This window comes from Sarcophilus harrisii, chromosome 4, assembly GCF_902635505.1.
Source record: "Sarcophilus harrisii chromosome 4, mSarHar1.11, whole genome shotgun sequence".
Taxonomy (NCBI): domain Eukaryota; kingdom Metazoa; phylum Chordata; class Mammalia; order Dasyuromorphia; family Dasyuridae; genus Sarcophilus; species Sarcophilus harrisii.
Genome location: NC_045429.1, coordinates 432672589 through 432692880, shown reverse-complemented (window position 1 = coordinate 432692880; position 20292 = coordinate 432672589). Strand labels below are relative to the sequence as shown.

Genomic DNA, 20292 nt, shown 5'->3' with positions numbered 1-20292 from the left:
CTTATGGGTTTAAAGTGAAATAATTCACTTTTATACACGTCTTATTCATCATAGATCTTGACATCTTCTTATGAAAAAATGCATTGTGATGAAGAATAATGATCAGACATTGCTGTTAACCAGGATTGGTTTAAATTCCTACCAATAAAAGAATAATTTCAGATTGTTAACATATTATAGGTTTTTAAAGTCAAATAGTTGTCTTTTCTCCTATTCCACCAATGCCTTAAAAAACCAATAACAAAAAAACCCCAACAACAAACCCTTAAAATTCTAATTGTTTTCTAATGGGATGCACAGTCATTCCTAGTACTATAAAGTTAGTAATCCCTTGTATTTGTACAATTTTTATGGCATTGTTGCTTTCAAACACATATATACACATATATAGCTATCTGTATTTACACATACATACACCTGAAGAGAGGGAGAAAGAGAGAGAGGAGATCATTATAGACAATTTCTACTAAAACATGATCAACGTTGATAGAAAATTTTTAAAAACTCTGGGTCTTTCTGGAAAAAAAAAAACAGGCAAAACAAACTCTTTTTTAAATTATTTTTTCCTTATAGTTTCCCAGGAATTTTGTTGATTTTTTTTTTATTTCAGGATTGCCACATATATTTTCATACAGTACTTTTTAATACACTTAAATGTAGTAATATACCTCTTGGTAGACCTTATTACTTGGTGTTTTTTAGATGTATCTTTTTAATATATCTTTTAATGTTGATTTGCATTTTAAAATGCATCTCAGTATTACATGTATACATATGTATGTGTGTGTGTATATATATTTATATATACACACACACATGTATATTTGAAAAAGGTACATAAATTGAAACTTGTTCCCTCGTTGATCTGAAGCTATTTCTCCTGAAGCCTCTTGCTGTTGCTAAGCACACTTTGCATCCTGCTTTTCTTGATAGAGCTTTCTGTATGTTAAAGACTTAGAATCATTTTATAAAATAACAGATGGATTCTAGTATGACAGCTGGTAATGCCGTTAGTGTCGGTGAGGGGCTCATCCTCACAAGTCAGTTTTTTAAGAGGAATATTTTGGATCTTATTGAAATGTAACAAAATGATTTTTCTCCTTGGGATACTGCTAATCTTCCCCTCTGTCACGACCCCCCTCAACTCCCTCCCGCAGTGCCCAGGGGTGGCCAGATGCGGTAGCTGTCTGATTCCACGGAGCCCTCTGCCCCTTGAAAGCCTGACTGACTGGCTGCCATTAAAAACCCACTTTGGGCCTTGGTCGTACGGGCTGAGTGGCCAGGAGCTGTGCCCTGCCCCTCTGCCTCTTTGTTACCCTCTCTGCCCTGGGGAGGCCCCTGATTCATCCCCTTCATGATCCACCCCCCCATCCCAGTCTTAGAGCAGAGCTCACTCCCTTGGAGCTCCAGAGAGTTCCCAAAGCATTTTGGTTTCCTTTGGGACCCTGAGTGTTGGATGAAATGAGGGTGGGGGTGGGATTCTTGCCTCTGGAAAGTGCCTCGACTTGTCTTTTGTTGTCTTTTATTCACCAGCAGCACTTACTCCTTCCTGGTTTTCCAGCATGTGTGTGTGCTAGGGGAGGGGCGGGGGGTGGTGGAGATTGTTTGGTGCAAACAAAACTCTGTCCTGTTGGCGGATTGTTGTTTTTTGTTTGTTTTTGTTTTTTTTAATTCTGATGAGGGTGCCATCTAAGGCTGTGCAGACACTCCAAATCCTGCTATAGTTGGTTCTTCCCACATCCTCCCCAAAGCGCAAGTTTTGCCCCGTGGCCCTAGGTCTTGCACCCGGGGGAGCGTCACCTCTGGGAGCTCGCGTTCTGCACAGCTTTAGTCCGCCCTTAGCCGCCCCTTTCCTCTGTGTTGCTGATGCCTTAGTCTCTTTAAAACAACAACAGCAGTAACAACAACAACTACAAACTATCGGCACGGCCCTGCGGTGCCTCAGTGGTGAGTAAGAACTCAACTGTGTCCTTCTGTGTGTTTTCGCAGCCATGCCCGGTTACGCTGTCTGTGTACCTGCAACAGGTGCACATTCTGCATCTGTCAGAGCTTCCTCAACTCAGACTTGCTGCAATCTGTAAAGAACAAACTCTTCACGGCAGTTCTTACCAGGTCCTCTCTTTATTTACTGCCTGCCGGGCATTCTATTAAAATACCAAACAAAGAAAATAGATACTTTTCTTTTTAATGCAGATTTTCACCACATAGCCACCAATGGCCAGGAGACTAGTCTTAAAATGCAACTAATTGGCACTAAACCTCTCATTGTGCTGAATGGTGGTATGTACTTAGGATTTGTGACCATCCTTAGTCATTTCTAAAAGATAAGAGATGGATTTGGGGATGCTGTGAAGGAATGAGTAAGGAAGATTGGGGTTTTGTTTAAGGAGCCTGATGTCTTTATTTATTTTTTAATATTAAATGATAATAGACTGGAATAGAAATATGTTAGAAAAAGTTGGAAATTGGAGCCACCTAGAGCACAAAGATCACAGTGGGGGAGGTGGCATTTTGTTGTATTGAACTTATTCGGACCAATTAAAATGTTATACAAATGGCCTCACTAATTTTCATAGTATGTTAGATTTGTCTAAACTAGTACATGTGTTGTAAGGACAAACAACTGTAACTTCTTAAATAGCCCCAATTCTTGAAACAAGCTGATTGGCTTTGATTCCCAGGCAACATAGCATCTCCCATCACCTGTATTAGGGACCTAGAGTAAAATGGGAAAGGGATTTCAGGACCCACAAGACCACTTTTTGGAAGTTGTATTTTTTTCTTTTATTTGTTTGCCCTTGTCTCCTGGAACATGAGAGTTGTGACTCTAGCATGTTGTAGCTAGACTGCTCCACAGAACAGAGCTCATTCCTCCAAATAATCTTGTCTCCTTCAGTGCAGTCACCCTCATTTGCTTCAGCAGCATTGCCAGGGATCAGAAATGTATCTAAAAACCCTCTTTCGGAATCTTCTTCAAGTCTATGGCAATTTTTTTTTTAAAGACTGTCTTCATGCTAGCAAATATTTGTCTTTTTGATTGGTAGATTTTCTTTTCTTTTTAAGCATTCAGATGTTCAGAATCAAGTCAAGTAAATAAAATTACAATCACACGTTAAAAAATGAGATGTGGTGACCACTTTATTTCTAGTGTAACTTGTAAACTGATTTTAAAAGCAATTCCAAAAGAGAAGATCAAAAAGTGGTAACTGATAAAATATTATTGGATTGTAAAAATTCATTTAGTATAAAAATCTATCTTATTACACTTTATTGTGACACTTTTATAAAACATTAGCCATACAGAAAGTATTCTATTGAGTTGGTAAAAGAATGGTAACTCAAATTAAATAATCCTCTCACTCAGTGGCTTCACTTTCATAGACTCATTATCAGTCATGTTCTTATTTAGAATAAGAATTACCACTACAACATCCTACAGAGAAGGTCATTTGGCCTTCTCCTGGCCATCTGTAATGACAAGAAACTTTTAAAATAGTTATACCACTAAATAACCCAATAATTTCTTATTGGAATAATTTTTTTTCCTTTTTCCTTTTCTGCAACTTTACCCATTAGTCCTTTCTTTTTCCTTTATCCTTCAGGTTTTGAAGATGGTTATCATACCATGTCTTCCTTTAATCTTTTCTTCTCTAGACTAGATAGTCTCATTTCCATTCCTCAAACGGAATGATCCATTCTGAACCCCTCCCTATCCTAGTGCCCATGACCACTGTCTGGCTTTGTAGTGTTCCTTTTAAAATGTGACACCTAGGACCGTGTAATTCATGTGATTCCACACAATGCAGTTTAACTAATATTTTCTCTACTCTGTCTACTGTATTTCTATTAATGATGTTAGCTTTTTATTTTTTATTTATTTATTTATTTATTTTGATTTAATAGCCTTTTATTTACAGGATATATACATGGGTAACTTTACAGCATTAACAATTGCCAAACCTCTTGTTCCAATTTTTCACCTCTTACCCCCCCCCCCCTCCCCTAGATGGCAGGATGACCAGTAGATGTTAAATATATTAAAATATAACTTAGATACACAATAAGTATACATGACCAAAACATTATTTTGCTGTACAAAAAGAATCAGACTCTGAATTATTGTACAATTAGCTTGTGAAGGAAATCAGAAATGCAGGTGTGCATAAATATAGGGATTGGGAATTCAATGTAATGGTTTTTAGTCATCTCCCAGAGTTCTTTTTCTGGGTATAGCTAGTTCAGTTCATTACTGCTCCATTAGAAATGATTTGGTTGATCTCGTTGCTGAGGATGGCCTGATCCATCAGAACTGGTCATCATCTAGTATTGTTGTTGAAGTATATAATGATCTCCTGGACCTGCTCATTTCACTCAGCATCAGTTCGTGTAAGTCTCTCCAGGCCTTTCTGAAATCATCCTGTTGGGTCATTTCTTACAGAACAGTAATATTCCATAATTTTCATATACCACAATTTATTCAGCCATTCTCCAACTGATGGACATCCATTCAGTTTCCAGTTTCTGGCCACTACAAAAAGGGCTGCCACAAGATGTTAGCTTTTTAAAAAGCTGTGTCTCATTGTTGGCTCATACTAAGCTGTGATCTGCTAAAATTCCCAATTCATCTTAATATGAATTACTCCTAAACCAAACCTCCCCAGCCTATTTTATACAATCTTTTTTTTTTTTTAAACCTAAATGCAAAGATTTATATTTATTTCTGTTAAGTTTCATCTTGGTTTTGGCCTGTCATTTTAACTTGTTGAAATTATTTTGAATCTGTACTCTTATTTTATTATACCTCCTCGGTTTTTGTCACTTGCAAATTTTATAAGAATTCCCTTTATGTCCTTATCCAAACTATTGCTCAGTATTGGATTTATAAATCCTACTAAGACTTCACTAGAAGTAAAATTTTATAGATTGAAAGAGAATCCTATCATTACTCTTTTGGATGTCAGCTGTGAATCTCCCTGTATCAGGGTTTCATCATCATCTTTGTAAGGATGTCATAGGAGCATGCTATCTGTTTGCTGAAATCTATTGATGGTGTTATTTATAGTAGTCTGCAGATCCAGCAGTCCCTGTGGTTCTCTATATAAAAAAGTCATTGAGATTGATTTGGCATGTGATTTTCTTAGTTGTATCTCTGTGGGCTTCCATGTAATTAATGCTCACAAACTCACAGACTTACAAAATTTTAGAATTGAAAAGGAGCTGTATCCTCTATGCTTAACCCCTGTTAGGAAATTGAGACCCAGAAGTTATTATGGCTTAATCAAGGACACTTACCAAGTTAGAGTCTCAGAGTTGGGGCTAGAATTCAAGTCTTCTCAAGTTGAGTGCTCTTTCTACCACATAACACTGTCCCAATTCATAATCCATTCCAGACATCTCTTGTGACTTTTCATTAGATTGGTGTTTCATAGGGTATCTTGGAGTGCTGTGTAATGTGTATTATCTTTTTATCTTTAGTACATATTTTATTTATATTCTGTTCATTGGGTGGCCATAATGACTTTAGACCACTACTTTTGACCTAAACTACAGCATGAGAAAGAAATACTCTGGGACATTATGCATCTGTGATTCCTGAAGAATTAGAGATGTCTTATCAACATCCATTTTTTAATTGAAAGTAACTTAATATCTGCCATTAGCAGCAGAATGTTGTTTTTTTGTTTTTTTAATTTTTGACCTGAAAGTAGATAACTGAAAAATAAAATGTTGACAGCTTAGGAAAGGTCTTCAGAAAGCTTTTATCTTTTAAACAGCATTAATACCTTTTGTTTTTCGAACTTTGTTCCCTAAGATAGCAGATTAGCTATTTTGGTTTTTTAAAAATTAAAAAATTGAAGTAGGAGATAATTATGCCTTTCCATCCATGAGTTGTAGTTCTCATGCTCATTAGGCCTCACAATAGTATTTTTAAAATCAGAAACTTTATTGCAGGAATTTATAAAATGGATTACAGGACAGATATCCTAGTTTTAATGTTTACTTTATTCAGTTCTTTCTTCATAGCCTGTCATTTCAATCCACAATTTTTAAAAATTCTGTTTAGCTAAGTGTATGTTGTGTTTAACATGTAAAATTCAAAACAGATATAGTAATGCTTATTGAACTTTCTTTCAAAGTAAAAGTTATATGGGCCTTGCTCTGAGTTGATTCTGCTCTTACCTAGTCTGTCCAGGTTTATTTTTTAACATGGTGATAAATTATAGTATTAACCTGTTATCAGGACTATTTTTACCTAAGTTGCTTAATCTCTGCCAGTTTCCCAGCTGTAAAATGGGGTAATAACAGCACCTACTCATAAGGTTTTTATGTGACTCAAAAGAGGTAGTAATATTTTAAAATTAATTAGCACAGTGCCTGGCACATAGTAGGCACTTGCAAAATGCTTGTTGCCTTTCCTGCTTCTTCCTGCACCGATCTACGAGTGCTATAATAATAATAGTCAGAAAAATGAAAAAGATCTTCTATGTACATTTTGTATTTACATATTGTAGGTAATCTTTCTTGCAAAAAGTTATCAAATTCTTGATTTTTTAAAAAACATTGAGGCAAAATTATTATAAAGGTACAAATTATATCATTTGCCCTTAGTTAGTGGTCTTCCTTCCAAATTCATACACTCTCATGCTGTGTATGAGAATTGTTAGTCTAATGCAGGGCATTATATACTTTTAATTTCTTCTTCCTTGTAGGCATTCATTAGCATTTGTCTGCTGCTTGGTCATTTTTTGTACATGTTCCACATATATTTTTACATACAATCGTCCTATTTATTTTAGCCACAAAAAAATCTTCTGCTTGAGGACTTTGTTTTGTTACTTCCTTGTTTCTTACTTTTATTTTATAATTACCTTTCTTCCATTCCATTTTAGTTACTTGTATTAGTTCAGTCAAATCATTGTTTGTGTACTATGAGAGCAACATTTTACTCCAGTAACAAAGTTCTTAGTTTACCTTCTATTGAATCTTTAAGTAGGAAATGATTACGCCTCTTCATCCATGAGTTGAAGTTCTCATGCCCATTAGGACTCCCAACAGTATTTTTTTTTTTTTAAATCAGAGACTTCATTGCAGAAATGTACAAAATGGGTCGCAGGACAAATGTAGTTTTTTCTTCAGATTCTGTTATTTTAATCCACAATCATTTTTAGAAGACATTTTCCCATTTTCAAATTTTTAGAGTTATTTTGTGATGGAGGTTCCCTAAAAATTAGATGTCCTCCATGCCTTGGGCAAGATATTAATAAAAACTTGGTTTTCCAAGGAAGCTTTTTGCTGTCCATCTATATTACATTGCAAATTCACTCAGATGTTTATTACTGAGTGTCCACTGTCCTAGCCAGGCACGGGGAGAAACAAAGTTCTTTCACAGATCTCTTTTGTTACCATCACTTCTTCCTTATTAGTATTTAAATGTGCTTAAAATGTGGCTGTTTTCCTTGCCTTCGGTATACTGTATGCCCCTTCGACAAAAAGTCTTTTTTTTTTTAAACATTGTACCTTAAGACCTCACTGAATCTCTGAGGTTCCTAATAAATGTTTGTTGTCTTGGAAAGATAAGGCTCAAACACAGATAGCTACAATAAGAAACCTTTTATGTTACACATTAGGGTGTTTGACTGTGAAAGGACTTTGTTTTTTTCTTTCTGGTTTAAAAGCAAAATGATGGGGTCTGACTTCAGCTCAAGGAGTTCCCACATGTGACCTTAAATTAAGCTTTCCTCCTGGAAAAAGCTGGTTCCTTCTAAAGATTTCTCATTGATAATTATGTTCACATATTTTACATAAGAACTTGTTAAAGTCTCCTCAAGTAAATTGCTGCTGCTTTGATCTTTTAAATTTTGTTGTTAGTTGACCAAGATCTGTTTGTTAAATATCTGACAAGCTGTGGTTTCCTTTATCTGATGCTCTTTTTAGTTTGGTTTAAGGATATTTAGATCATATGATATTAGAGCATTTTTTTGTAACTTCCATCTGCAAATATGTATTCTGCTGTTGTTCTAGGAAGCATTCCTGAACATGGGATGGGACCAGAGTTGTTCCTTTCCCAAAGAGTGTTAGTATTAAGGCATGCTTGGTTAACAGCTTGCTTACAGAATGTAGCAACCCACATTGGGCACTTATATTGTGAATTCTAAAAATATTTTGAGAAAAAAAACATTGAAACATTTCATGTCACTGAAATGTTGCATTCTGTTGTAGCTCTAGGGCCTACAGTTTGGATGAATATAATCAACTTTTATATTAAAAATGAATATTCAAAATACTTTATGCCAAAGAAGGAATAGAGAAAAGAAAATGAAGTCAGAAAACTGGCAACCACATAATTAAAAAAAAAAAAAAAAAAAAAGGCATTTCTGTTCAAGACATTCCAAAAATCTGAGAGACAAACTTTCTTTTGATTGTAAAAGATTCGCTTATGTAAGGCATAAAAAGCAGGGTGGAAGATAGGTTGGCCTTCAAGTTAGGAAGAACTGGATTCATATCTAGTCCTTGATCCATAATTTGCTGTCTTTCCATGGGCAAATCACTTAAATCCAAGAATCCCTGAGAATCCAAGATACTGATAGTTGACACTCAATATTACTGGAGGAAATCTCTATACTCAAAGTTCCAGGCCCTGACACCTCTTTTCCCCTTCTTCCCAAGAAAACCCCCACGCCAGTAGGACAGTAGAGTCAGCTGTACTTCAGTCTAAGGAGGTCTGTACTGGTTTCTCATTTTGTAGCTCGTGATGGGCAGACTGGGGTATTAGCTATGGTTGTAGATGCATCTTAGCTCAGCCTTTGTAGAAACACTGTGGTCCTTTGTTTTGCTCTTCTGAGTTACCTGCAGGCCTAGCATGTGAGTGTATGTGCGTGCCTGTGTGCGTGTATGTGCGTGCCTGTGTGCGTGTATGTGCGTGCCTGTGTGCGTGGGACATCAAGAGAATGTGTTCTATGGTGCTGGGTTTATCTGTGTCATAGTTGGAAGAGAGAGGATTTCAGAGGGCAAGAAAGGGAAAGAATAAGTTCAGATAATTGGAGGAGACACATAGCAGCAGTGGTTCTTGCCCTGGACTTGATGGTCTTCCTCATCCCATCCTGAGATCCTAGAGTTGGAACTGGGGGGACCCTTGGAGGCATGGCGAGTCCAAACCCTGAATTCTGCAGATGAGGAAATAAAGGTCAGCATGGTTCACAGTCCAGAACCAAACCCCTCTCTCCCGACTCCAGGATTGGGGATTTTGCACTGTTCCCTCCTTTGTCCCATTTTTCAGAGTTTGGAGGAGCACTTTCAGGACCCCTGAAGTTATAGGTCATTTTGTTAAGCTCCAGAAATCTTGTCCTAAGAAATTCTTCCCCTTGTAAAATAGCCTGAATTTTATGCTAAGGAAAAAATAAATTATTCTTTTTTCCATTTTAACCTCTCTTCTCCCATTCCCCTCATCACTCTCTATCTGGCACCTGCCTAGATGCAAGTGACAAAAGAGTTACTGTGATGTACTGGAAAAAGTACTCAACCTCAAGGGCCATGTGGCCTGGGCTTCTAAGACCTGGCTTTACCATGTCATCTGGAGACATTTTGTTTAGTCTCAGCTTTTTTCTTTGTAAGATGGAAGTAGGGATGCATATACTACCTATTTCACAAGGTTGGTGTAAGGAAAGTGCTTTCTATAGGATAAAACACTTTATTTTACTAGTCAGTTATTCTTTCCTTCTCCTAATTTGTAGCTTTTGGGGTAGATTTAATTCTGATTGAGTCCCTTTGTGATTACATATAGTTGTATTGATGTTTGCCCAATAAAAAATTTAAGCATTTTTTTCAAATTTTAAAACAAACCTTATGTTTTTTATGAAGCAAAAACCAAAGGATGTAAAACCATATATTTAGCCCTGCTAACTTTTGTCTTGTTGCAGGCTCTTAGAGCTTCCCCTGAATATCTGTAATTACATTTGTAGCCCTATATTTTAGTTACTCATATACTTTTATTTAAGTAAAGACTACTTCAACTATTTAATCATATTTAATTCATTATTTGTGTTCTAATCAGATACTGCCACTGAGAGTTGCTGAATTGTATGATCTCATGCTGGCAAGCAACATTAGGAGATCTTGGAGTGGTAGTTGAGATAGAAAAGATATGTCATAAAATATCGACAATGTTTTCTAATATGATAATGATGTGGGCCCCTATGAAAGATTTGTGCTTTGGGATCACTGAGGAATGATTTTGTCTTGCCTTTGCAAATAAAATACAGGCAATTTTATGAAACCAGTGTTTTTACTTAAACTAGAAAGCTCCTCGAGTAACAAACACGAATCAGACCTTGCTGCTTCCTTGACTAATACCTGTTAGGTCCCTCTTGTCTCTGGTCACGTGATATCAGTTAGCTGAGTAATGACCGATGTGCTGTCAGATTTATAAATGCTTTCTCTCTTATAAATACTGCCTAGTTAGTATAGCTTTCAAATACACTTACTAAAAGAATAATTTATTTTCCCAAGTATATTTCCATATCCCAGAATATCTCTGTAACATTGATGAAGATGTTGAAATATTTTATGAGTAAGTGGTTGCTTGTCTTAAGTATTACAATAAACTAGTGGTGTTAAGAGGATGTCTTTGTGCGAGCCAAGCTTCAGCAACGTGTGCATTTGATATTTCTCATGTGTAAATATGTGCATCTGTATTACACAGAGTGCTGAGGGGAATAGATAAATCCTGTTTTGCAAAGCTAATGAAAACTAAGCTGTCAAGGCAAGATGGATATTTTCTTCAATAGCAGTCCCCTGTTATAGGAGTTAGAGATTCAGTGTTGGGAAATCATTCTGACTGTATTTTTCATATGGTTATAGTAAGCCAATCCTTCCTTTCCTTCCCCAAAATTAAAAAAAATAAAAACAAATAAAAACTTGGTCTTCTCCATTTGGGTGAAAATGTGAGCTTAATCCTAGCAAGGAGAGTAGGGACTAACAGGCTGTTTCTGAAGCATAGAAGGTAAAGAAATTGGAGTTCACTACAAGAGTATTTACAATTATGAACCTCTTGACTTGGAGGGGTTTGAGACTCTCACTAGCCATGAAAGCATCAGCCAGTGTGTAAATGTGTATGTCTTTCGTAGCTTCTGAGATGGTAGGGAGGGTTATGTGTAAGTTTTTTTTTTTTTTTTTTTTTTTTTTTTTAAAGTTTTTCTGTAACAGTTAAGGTAAAGGCATTTATGGACTCTGGGTGATTTACCCCTTTGGTATTTGGGTGATCCAGATATATTAGCACCTTGCTATCAGCCTCATCATAAATAGATACTTTGCCATTATAGTGTACCCATATATTGCCCAAAAGTGCCGAATGGTAATGGTTTCAGGGAGCTAATTCAAGTGTCTCAGATCTATCATTAGAAACAGTGGTGTTGAGGATATATAGGATAATGTGTACAAAAGCAGAGTTGCTTTTTCAGGTATTAAAAAGGGTTTTGTTTTTGTTTTTTTACCAAATCTTTATTGAATGTGATAAAAGCCTGTTATAGAATAAGTTTTTTCAAAGTCTGAAAAAGGTAGAAAGGAGGAGACAAAGCAATGCAGACTAGTAACCAAATTTATCTTGCGGGATGTGTAACTGAGAGGATATTTTAAGACCCTTGCTGTGTTGAGCTGTGCCATGAACCACAACTGTGCATGTGTGCAAAAGGTTAAGAGTCCAGGTAGCTGAGTGGGGCGCCATGCTGTTAGCAGACGACGAAGGCAGTATTGTTCACCAGGTGCACGCTGTCAGCTCCGTAGAAGATTCCATCTTCATGGAGTCATCTCACGGGCCACTTTTTCTTGAAGCCAGGTAACATTTCCCACGCTCACTGGTTTGACCCTGCTGGGTGTTTTCCAATTGGAAAAACCGAAACCCAGATATCTAGTTCCTTAAGTGATTAAAAAAAGAAAAAGGACATTTGTGTGTTGAAAGAACTAACTTGCCAGATGGAATGCACCTGTGTTATCATTTTACTCTTAAAGAACACATAAAGAATAATTTTAAAATAGAGATTTACTTTTCTTTTGATGTGTGAGAGAGAGTATTGGAGTGCTGTGCTGCTGGACAGTACTGATAAGCATGGGATACTGAGGCTTGTGTTGCCGTCTCCCAGTTCCCGGGGCTCACAGAATGCAGAATCACCCTAGCTGGCTACAACAGGCAGTGAAATGTTTAGAAACTAAAGTAATTCTGCAATCTGTGACTAGTCAAGGGCAAAAGGATTCGGTATAATTTTTGTCTTGCTTATTAACTCTCTTTTGCATGTGTTTATACATTCATTGTCTCGTTCTTTGTAGACATTTAACTTGTACCTAAAATCTGTTACTTAGATGTAGGTAGGTCCGTAAATAACCTAGCCTAGACAACATCCATAAACCCTTTAATCCATAGGTTTCCCACATCACCTCAGTTGCATTTGCTTAACTAAAACTTTGGTGATGCTTGAGTATAGCCCTTGGCTTTAAAGCTTTCTCTTCCTTGTGGTAAGCTGTCATACTTGAGACTCTTGAGGGTGACCAGCAGTGTTTTTAACTGAGCATGCTCATAAGCTTAGTTTGTAATGGGGGAAATGGGGTCATTGGCTGTGTCTTACCTTTGTCATGCATAACATGGCTTCTTTTATGTCATCCAACCACTTTCATTCTATCATGTTACATTGCATTTGTACTTTTGGTTTGTACTATTGTCACTGCCTGTTTCACTAACACTTGGTTTCCTATTAACAAGTTTTCAGTGTGATGCAAACTAGTAGTTGATTTTTTTTTTCTTTGATGGGGGAGGGTTCCTCCAAATCTTCTAATGGGGACTAGGATTTCTAAAGTTTGATTTATCACTGCTCTTAGAAAAGTATTGCCACTTGTCACTAAGCTACATAGTATATCTTAAGGTTTCTGGGGTAGAGTGATTTTGCTCATTGTTTCATTTCAGCAAAATCACCTTCAAAGATGTGAAAACATTGATCTTATTTCTCATTTTTAATGACCAGCAGATAATTTAAAGCAGTGGGTTGTTTTTCTTTTTACCTACTTATTGGTGTTTATGAGAAAAATACAGTATTGACAAAGCTTAAACCTCATTTATTCCAAAATGTTAGCTAATTACCAAGCCACACCTCTTTTCCTTCTAGACGATAATGGCTAAACTATGCTATAAGCTGTATTAATGAAAAGTTTCAGTAAACATAGTAGTTTTGAATTAGCCTGACAAGTGTCCTAATACTTCCCTAAAAGTTCTTGATTGATGTAACAATATGTTCTTAAATAAATCCTGTTTTTGAAATTGCTTTTGTTTTCTGACTGCAGGCATGTGACGCAAGCTGACCTCAAGAGCTCCACATTTTGGCTTCGAGCAAGTTTTGGTGCTACAGTGTTTGCTGTTTTGGGGTTTGCTATGTACAAAGCTTTGTTGAAACAGCGATGATTTAGACAACAATTACAATACTGGCCCTACCAAAAAACCAATACTTTTATGTACATTCTGAATGCTTTAAATTCTGCTAGAAATGTTGAGATATGTATATATGCAGAGTTACTTTATAAATATTTGTAATTCTTGCATAAGAGTATTTTAAAAGAGCAATGACTGCAGTATTGGCTAGTGAATGTAATGGAAAGTTCTACTTAAAGGCCACAGAAAGGTGGCCATGCTACAGAGGCCAAAAGGGAATGTTTTGTAAATACTGTACATATTCAGGCAGCAAGAGATGTGGCTTCCCGAAAAACCTGAGTTATGGAAATGCTGTCCATAGATGTTTCCACATAGTATCATATTAGTTAGCATTTAATTGGAACTCACTATCATAAGTTTTAGTTCCATCAATTGTACTTGGCTCATGGATTACTTATTTATTTCATATTCATTTGAAATGATGCTTTGGGGGCAAGGTGGGAGGGGGCTCTGAGATATGGGGCACAGTTCACAATTGTCTCTCCATGGAGGATAGGCATCACTTTTCCAATTGAGTTTTGTTTCATTTCAAGGACAGCTTCACTCCGGCACACCAGCCACTGAGGCTTGGTACAATCTCTGACGTGCACAGCTGGACATGAGGCTCCCCTTTGAGAGTGGAGCAAAACTTTCCAAAATTCACATAGCAAAAGAATCAGTGTCATTGTTGTGTATTCTTTAATTTTTAAGTATGTTGTATTTTTTAAACCCTTTCAAATCACATGGGGGAGGAACCAATTTCTACATTATAAATGTTTCTAGTTCAAAAGACCATTACTGTTTAATTTCTTCCAAACTGTAAATCATCGTGTCCTGGCTGTATCTGTGGTGCCAAGGGAGTGCACAGTTCTTGCTCTGTTGTAGAATATCACAGTAGCCGCATGCTTCCTGATGTGTTCTATACCTGATTAGAACTCCCTGTAGACAGCAACTTTTTTAAATGAAAGAATAAATCTAATGAATCTAAACCTTCATGATAAACTTATTTTTTCCATCATCAACCTTTTAAAGTATTTCAATAAATAACTAATGTGTACTGTGGTTCATTTTTTTAATGTTGGGTCTTCTCTCCTAGATATCATTCAGTTAACCAGCATGTATTAAGTACTTTGTTGTTGTTTAGTCATGTCAGACACCTTATGAACCATTTGGGGTTTTCTTAGCACAGATACCGTAGTGATTAGCCATTTCCTTCTCTGGCTTATTTAACAGATGAGGAAACTGAGACAAGTAGGATTAAGTGACTTGCCCTGGAGTCACACAACAAGTGTCTGAGTCCTTATTTTAACTCGTGGTCCCAACTGCAGGACTAATACTCTGTCCACTCAGCTGCCCAATTAAGTGTTTACTGTGTGCCAAACATTGCTCTAAGCACTGGAGATTCAAAGATAAAATCAAAACAGTCCCTGTCCTCAAGGAACTTAGATTCTTATAGCGGATGTAAGGATGATGCATGGATGCATGGATGGATGGATGGATGATAGATCTGCACAAGATATAAACAGATTAAATTCAAACTAAGAAGGGGATTACCATTGAGAGGGTGATGGCAAAGAGTGCTGTGTAATATTTGATAAGAGAGGAAAGATCTGGAACAGGCCTTGGGAGGGTGGGATGGGGAATCAGTTAGGAAAGAAATAAAAGAATTGCTTTGGTGGAGTAGGGATCCCAAGAGATTGGAGATCAAGTCAGCCCTGTGGTGTTATTTCTCCATCTCCATTCAGAGACAAAGGTGAGGTATAATTGATCCAGTGCCCAAATTCAGGAAGAAGTGAAGCAGTAGCAGGACAACAAAGCAGGGTTCATAGGGGGACCAAAATTATGAAAAGATTGCCATAGCCAGTCAACAATTTATGGTCCATAGACTTGGATGCTCCCTCATATCTACCTTTCTAAATCTTTTAAGTCTGTCATTCAAAGAAAAGGTGACATTCATTTAAAAACAAAAGAATAAAGCTGTTGCATTTGGTAGCATAGAGGAGAATAATTCACAGCTGGTTTTCAAAAGTCTTTTGTTTCCCCACAAGAAGCTTTTTCCTTCTGAGAGATTTTTCTTGTTCTTTTAAGGGAACAGTTCAGAGAGGTGACCCTTTCCTTGGTCAGCCCAGTAGCTACACACTATGACTAGTTACCAGTTTTTATATAATATGTACCATATTATTTCTACATTTTTTCTTGGCATAACAAAACAAAAAAAACCTTTAAAGTTGGCCAAAAAATCCCCCCAAAACTTCTTCATAATTGTCTTATGTGGTATAGGAAGTTCAGGTATCCCTGTGACAGATGATGAGCCTGAGAAGTTAAATAACTTGCCTAACTAAAATGGGAAAGGGGGAATATCATCTAAGCACTTGTTTGGCCTCCGTCCATAGCAATCTTTGGTAGATTTTGAAATTCTTATTCCCATTTACTAAAGAATGGTTATTTGGAGTTTCTGACAGCTAATTTAGAACTCAAATGATTTAATATGTACTTTTGCCAGGGACTGTGTTAAGCTCTAACACTTCATCTTAAAAATTTCTCTGTGCTGAGAGTAAAGATTGATATAAATGAAGATTCTGAGACAATTGATAATTGATTGAAAAGTATTTTATATTTAGACTTTCCTTTGAAGTTTTTGGTTTCTGACTTAAAACACTTAACTCGGGAAGAAAAAATTAGTAAACTATAGCAAGACTATTGTCATGTCTTCTTGGGTTAGAAGTACATTGGAAAAAGTGCAGCTGAAAGGAAATCCCGTTTAAGAGGCAGCTGGGCAGGAGGTAAATACATGACTACTTTGCTGCCTCTACCTCTAAACATAACAATTCTACAAAGTTGAAAAAATGGTCAACATTTATATTAATTTCTTTCTGCCTTCTACCCCCACCTCACACCAAATATTTTTTTATGGGGAAAAAAATGTAAGAGAACATGAAGGTTAAATGCAATAATAACAAAAATAATTCTGGGTTTTATAATTTACTCAAAAAGTAGAGTGCGCCAAAGGGAAAGGGAGAACACTCCTCAAAAGAAAATTGAGATTGAAAAAGAAGCCTCTTTCAGCTGAAATAAAAATAAATAGTACTAGCTAGAAAATACAATAACATTTTAAAAGTCCCTTGTTTATTGGAAAGCAAATGGTTGTGCTTTCTACTTGCATTTCTTAGGTTACTTTTATTATAAGCATCCATTAATATATTGCAAGGCAATCTTAGAATAGCTTGTTATTTTAGCCTTAGTATTTTTATACAACATCTAGAGAGTTCCTTTATTTTATAGCAGCCCAGCATGTTGTTTTTGTGTTAACACAAACATGAGACTAAACAACCGAGGAACAAAGTATCCTAATTTATTTGTGAGTGCTTTAAATGTTGCAGTCAAAACACTTAGAAAAGGTTGCAAGGGGATCAGGGGAGAGTTGGGCCGGGTTCTGTTTTGAGACCTTCAAAAGAGGAAGTTAAATGAGTTTGGAATGTTTTGTGCCCAGTACCTCCTGTCACCTGCCAGGGGAAACTGGAAAAGAGGAAATGTCTCTTGTAAACCAGGAGTGAATGTCAAGGTGAAAACCTGGACAGAAAAAGGGAAATTGAAGTAATAGTCATGGAGATGATTTGGTTTTTGAAAGTTTCCTGAAGAAAAGAAAAGATAAAATGGTAAGTATACTCTAGCTAAGTTTTTATTAAATTGTTTTCTTTTTTATTTATTGTTAGCAATCCTCAATAAAAAGTTGAGTATTCACAGAGGGAGAAAAAAGATCATAATTTTGATTTTTTTAAAGTTGTCTTCACCAAACTCCTAGCCAAAGAACCTTAATGTTATATTTTCCTTCAAAGCAATTTAATGATAACAGTAGTAAAAATGATAATGACAATATTTGTAGAGGGCTGAAACTCCAAAAAGGTATGCTTGAATCAGATAACTGAGCACTTAAGGCTAATTACCTATTTAATGTGAGACAATGGCTCTCTATATATGTTTAGATGAGATGGTGATGTGTTGGCTCTCCTCACCATTGGTGCTTGCTGAATGTTTGGTGTTGAGATAATCGTAGGCAAGGATTGGAGGGCGAAGGGGGGGAGGGGGAAAGCCAGAGTCACTTGGCAACAGAACAAGGAGGAAAGAGGCTGGAGACTCCGGATTCCAGAATCCATGATAGGTCTTTGGCAAGCTGTGTGGCAGCTTGCCTGCCTCCTTCCCTTTTCCCCCTAAAGACCAAGGACTTCGATTTATCCTGACTCTGGCTGACCCTGAAGCCCTCCAGGGAATTAGCCCGTACTTTACAAATATTAATAACTAGCATTTATGTAGTAATCTAAGGTTTGCAACCTGTACCACATTTTTTTTTTTTTTTATCCTCACAACCAGTCCTAGGAGGTAGATGTTATTATTAACCCAATTTTACAGATGAGAAAACTGAGGCCAAGTCAAGTGTTTGACCAGGGTCCAACAGCTAAGAAGTGTCTGAGGCTATAGTGGAACCCAAGTCTTTCTGACTTTGCTCATTGAACAACTGATAGAAAGGAAGAACAAGTCCTTTAACTTTGTGTAACCCTAACATGTTCTGGCTCTTTAGAAGAGCATAAAACTTTACTAAAGAAGGCCTTTGGAATGTAGCAATAGAAAGTGACTTAGCTTTGACCAATTCAAAAGGAAAAAAAACCTGCAAACATTTCATTGAATACAGTATCAAAAAATAAAAGAACTCAGAATGTGTGATCTGGTGGTGAATACTCCACACGCTGTTCTGATAGATCCAGAATCTGTCAACTCTTCTCATTTGTTAGCTCAAGGTCTGTACAGATGTTAGGAATGTGAAGAATAGTTTCTAACCATACTTGTCAGTTAGCTTCCTATCAAGATCAAAGGTGAAAGTTGGCTTTAAAGTGTGTGTACATAGCTCAAATTCAAAGGCTATAACAACCTTTAGTTAAGTATTTTTGATGTGTTGTTAGTATATTACTATTTAAAAGTTATTTTGTATTTAGTCAGATTTTACAGTTTTTAAAAAATTGGAAGATGGGGAGGCATTGTGGTACAATAGTTGGAGACCTGGCTGGGAACTCGAGGGGAGTCGAGTTCCAGTTCCAGACACATAATCTCCCTGTGGTTCCAGGCATATTACTTGGTGTTTGAGACAAATCTCAGACCAGTTTGTCAAATTCAAATAGACATGGGGACACTACACCATGTACAGAGAACCTTGCTGAATACTTACTGACTTTGAACACAGATGTTAATATATGATTTTCTATTAATTTTTAACTTATCTTGTTACATTTTAATCTGGTTTTGGTCACATTCAGGAGCTTTGTGGCCAGTCCCATGCTGAACACCTCTGTCTTTAGATTGTAAATTGCAAAGAAAGATGCTGATATGCTTTCGTAGGGAGAATTTCCTTACCTGGGTATTCGATATACTAAAAAAAAAATCACAAGCCCAGGCTCACCCCTTATCTCTAAAAAGTTAAAGCAATTTTAAGCACTATGGTAATTTATGCTTAACATCTGCTTATACCTATTTGAAATTATGCATATGTCTATTTTCTTACTAATTGTTGTCTTGAACACAGTACAAACGTTTCTGCTTTTCCATTTTTATATTATTTCTTGTAGATATTTATTTTTCTATCCAGGATTTTTGCCCTATTCTTTAGCTTGATTTAGATTCCTTTACCATGACATGCTATAATATAGTGTTTTACTATTTGACACATATATCATAAGTGTAGCTTTGATATAGTGTAGAACATTAGTTTAGCTTTTTCTTTTTAATTTTATCCTTGCACATATTCCCAACATTACAAGGTACTGTGGCATAGAAATGGTTGACCTTGGAGTAAGAAAAACCTGCTTTCAAATTCTGGACCCTGTGAAAATCACTCATTCAGAGTCCCCAGACAATTGGGAATGAACCCTAATTTACATATAGTTGTTCTAAATGTGAAGGAATTTCCACACCATGGAGTTCTTCATCCAGATAAAATAACTTTTTTTCTTAAACTTTTAAATATATTTCCCTATTTGTCATGTTGTTCAAGAAAAATCAGACCAAGAGAAAAAATGAGAAAGAAAAAGCAAACGATAACCAAAAAAAGGTGCTTTTTCCACCCCAAGTCTATTGGAATTGTCTTGGATCACTGTATTGCTCAGAAGAACTCTATTATAGTTGATCATCACATAATGGTGTTGCTGTGTACAGTGTTCTCTGGGTTCTCACTTCACTTAGCATCAGCTCATATAAGTCTCTACAGGTCTTTCTGAAATCATCCTGCTGATCATTTCTTATAGAACAATAATATTCCATAACTTTCATATACCAAAACTTATTCAGTCATTCTCCAACTGATGGGCATCCCCTCGGTTTCCAGTTTCTTATCACTACAAAAAGGCTTGCATAGCCTTTTCCTTCTCTTATGATCTCTTTGGGATATAGGCCCAGGGGAGACATTGATGGATCAGAGGGTATGAACCATTTGATAGCCCTTTGGACATAGTTCCATGTTACTTTTCAGAATGGCTGAATCATGAAATCCTAGCTTACTGAATATTGTTAAAACAGATTTCCCAAGATAGGGTTATGCAATCAAAGAATGGGGGAGAGGAGGAGTAGATAAAGTACTTTATGAACTATATTATAAAGCAGCAGTTACCAAAACCATTTGGTATTGGCTAAGAAATAGATTAGTTGATCAGTGGAACAGGTTAGGTTCACAAGATAGAATAGTCAACTATAGCAATTTAGTGTTTGACAAACCCAAAGATCCTAACTTTTGGGATAAGAATTCATTATTTGACAAAAATTGCTGGGATAACTGGAAATTAGTATGGCAGAAATTAGGCATG

General features: G+C 36.5%; 1 protein-coding gene across 4 annotated transcripts in view; it reads left to right on the top strand.

Annotated features, from left to right (window-relative positions):
• RHOT1 (ras homolog family member T1) overlaps positions 1-14514 on the top strand; it is a 65524-nt gene extending 51010 nt beyond the window's left edge. For 2 of the 4 annotated variants that reach the window (XM_031967624.1, XM_031967627.1), the window contains exons 19-21: positions 1990-2112; positions 11687-11830; positions 13324-14514. In XM_031967624.1, the coding sequence (XP_031823484.1) occupies positions 1990-2112; positions 11687-11830; positions 13324-13441 (385 nt within the window). In that variant the 3' untranslated portion in view covers positions 13442-14514. The remainder of the gene's footprint in view (positions 1-1989; positions 2113-11686; positions 11831-13323) is intronic. The other 2 variants (XM_031967625.1, XM_031967626.1) reach the window with 2 other exon arrangements.
• The last annotated feature ends 5778 nt before the right edge of the window (positions 14515-20292 follow it).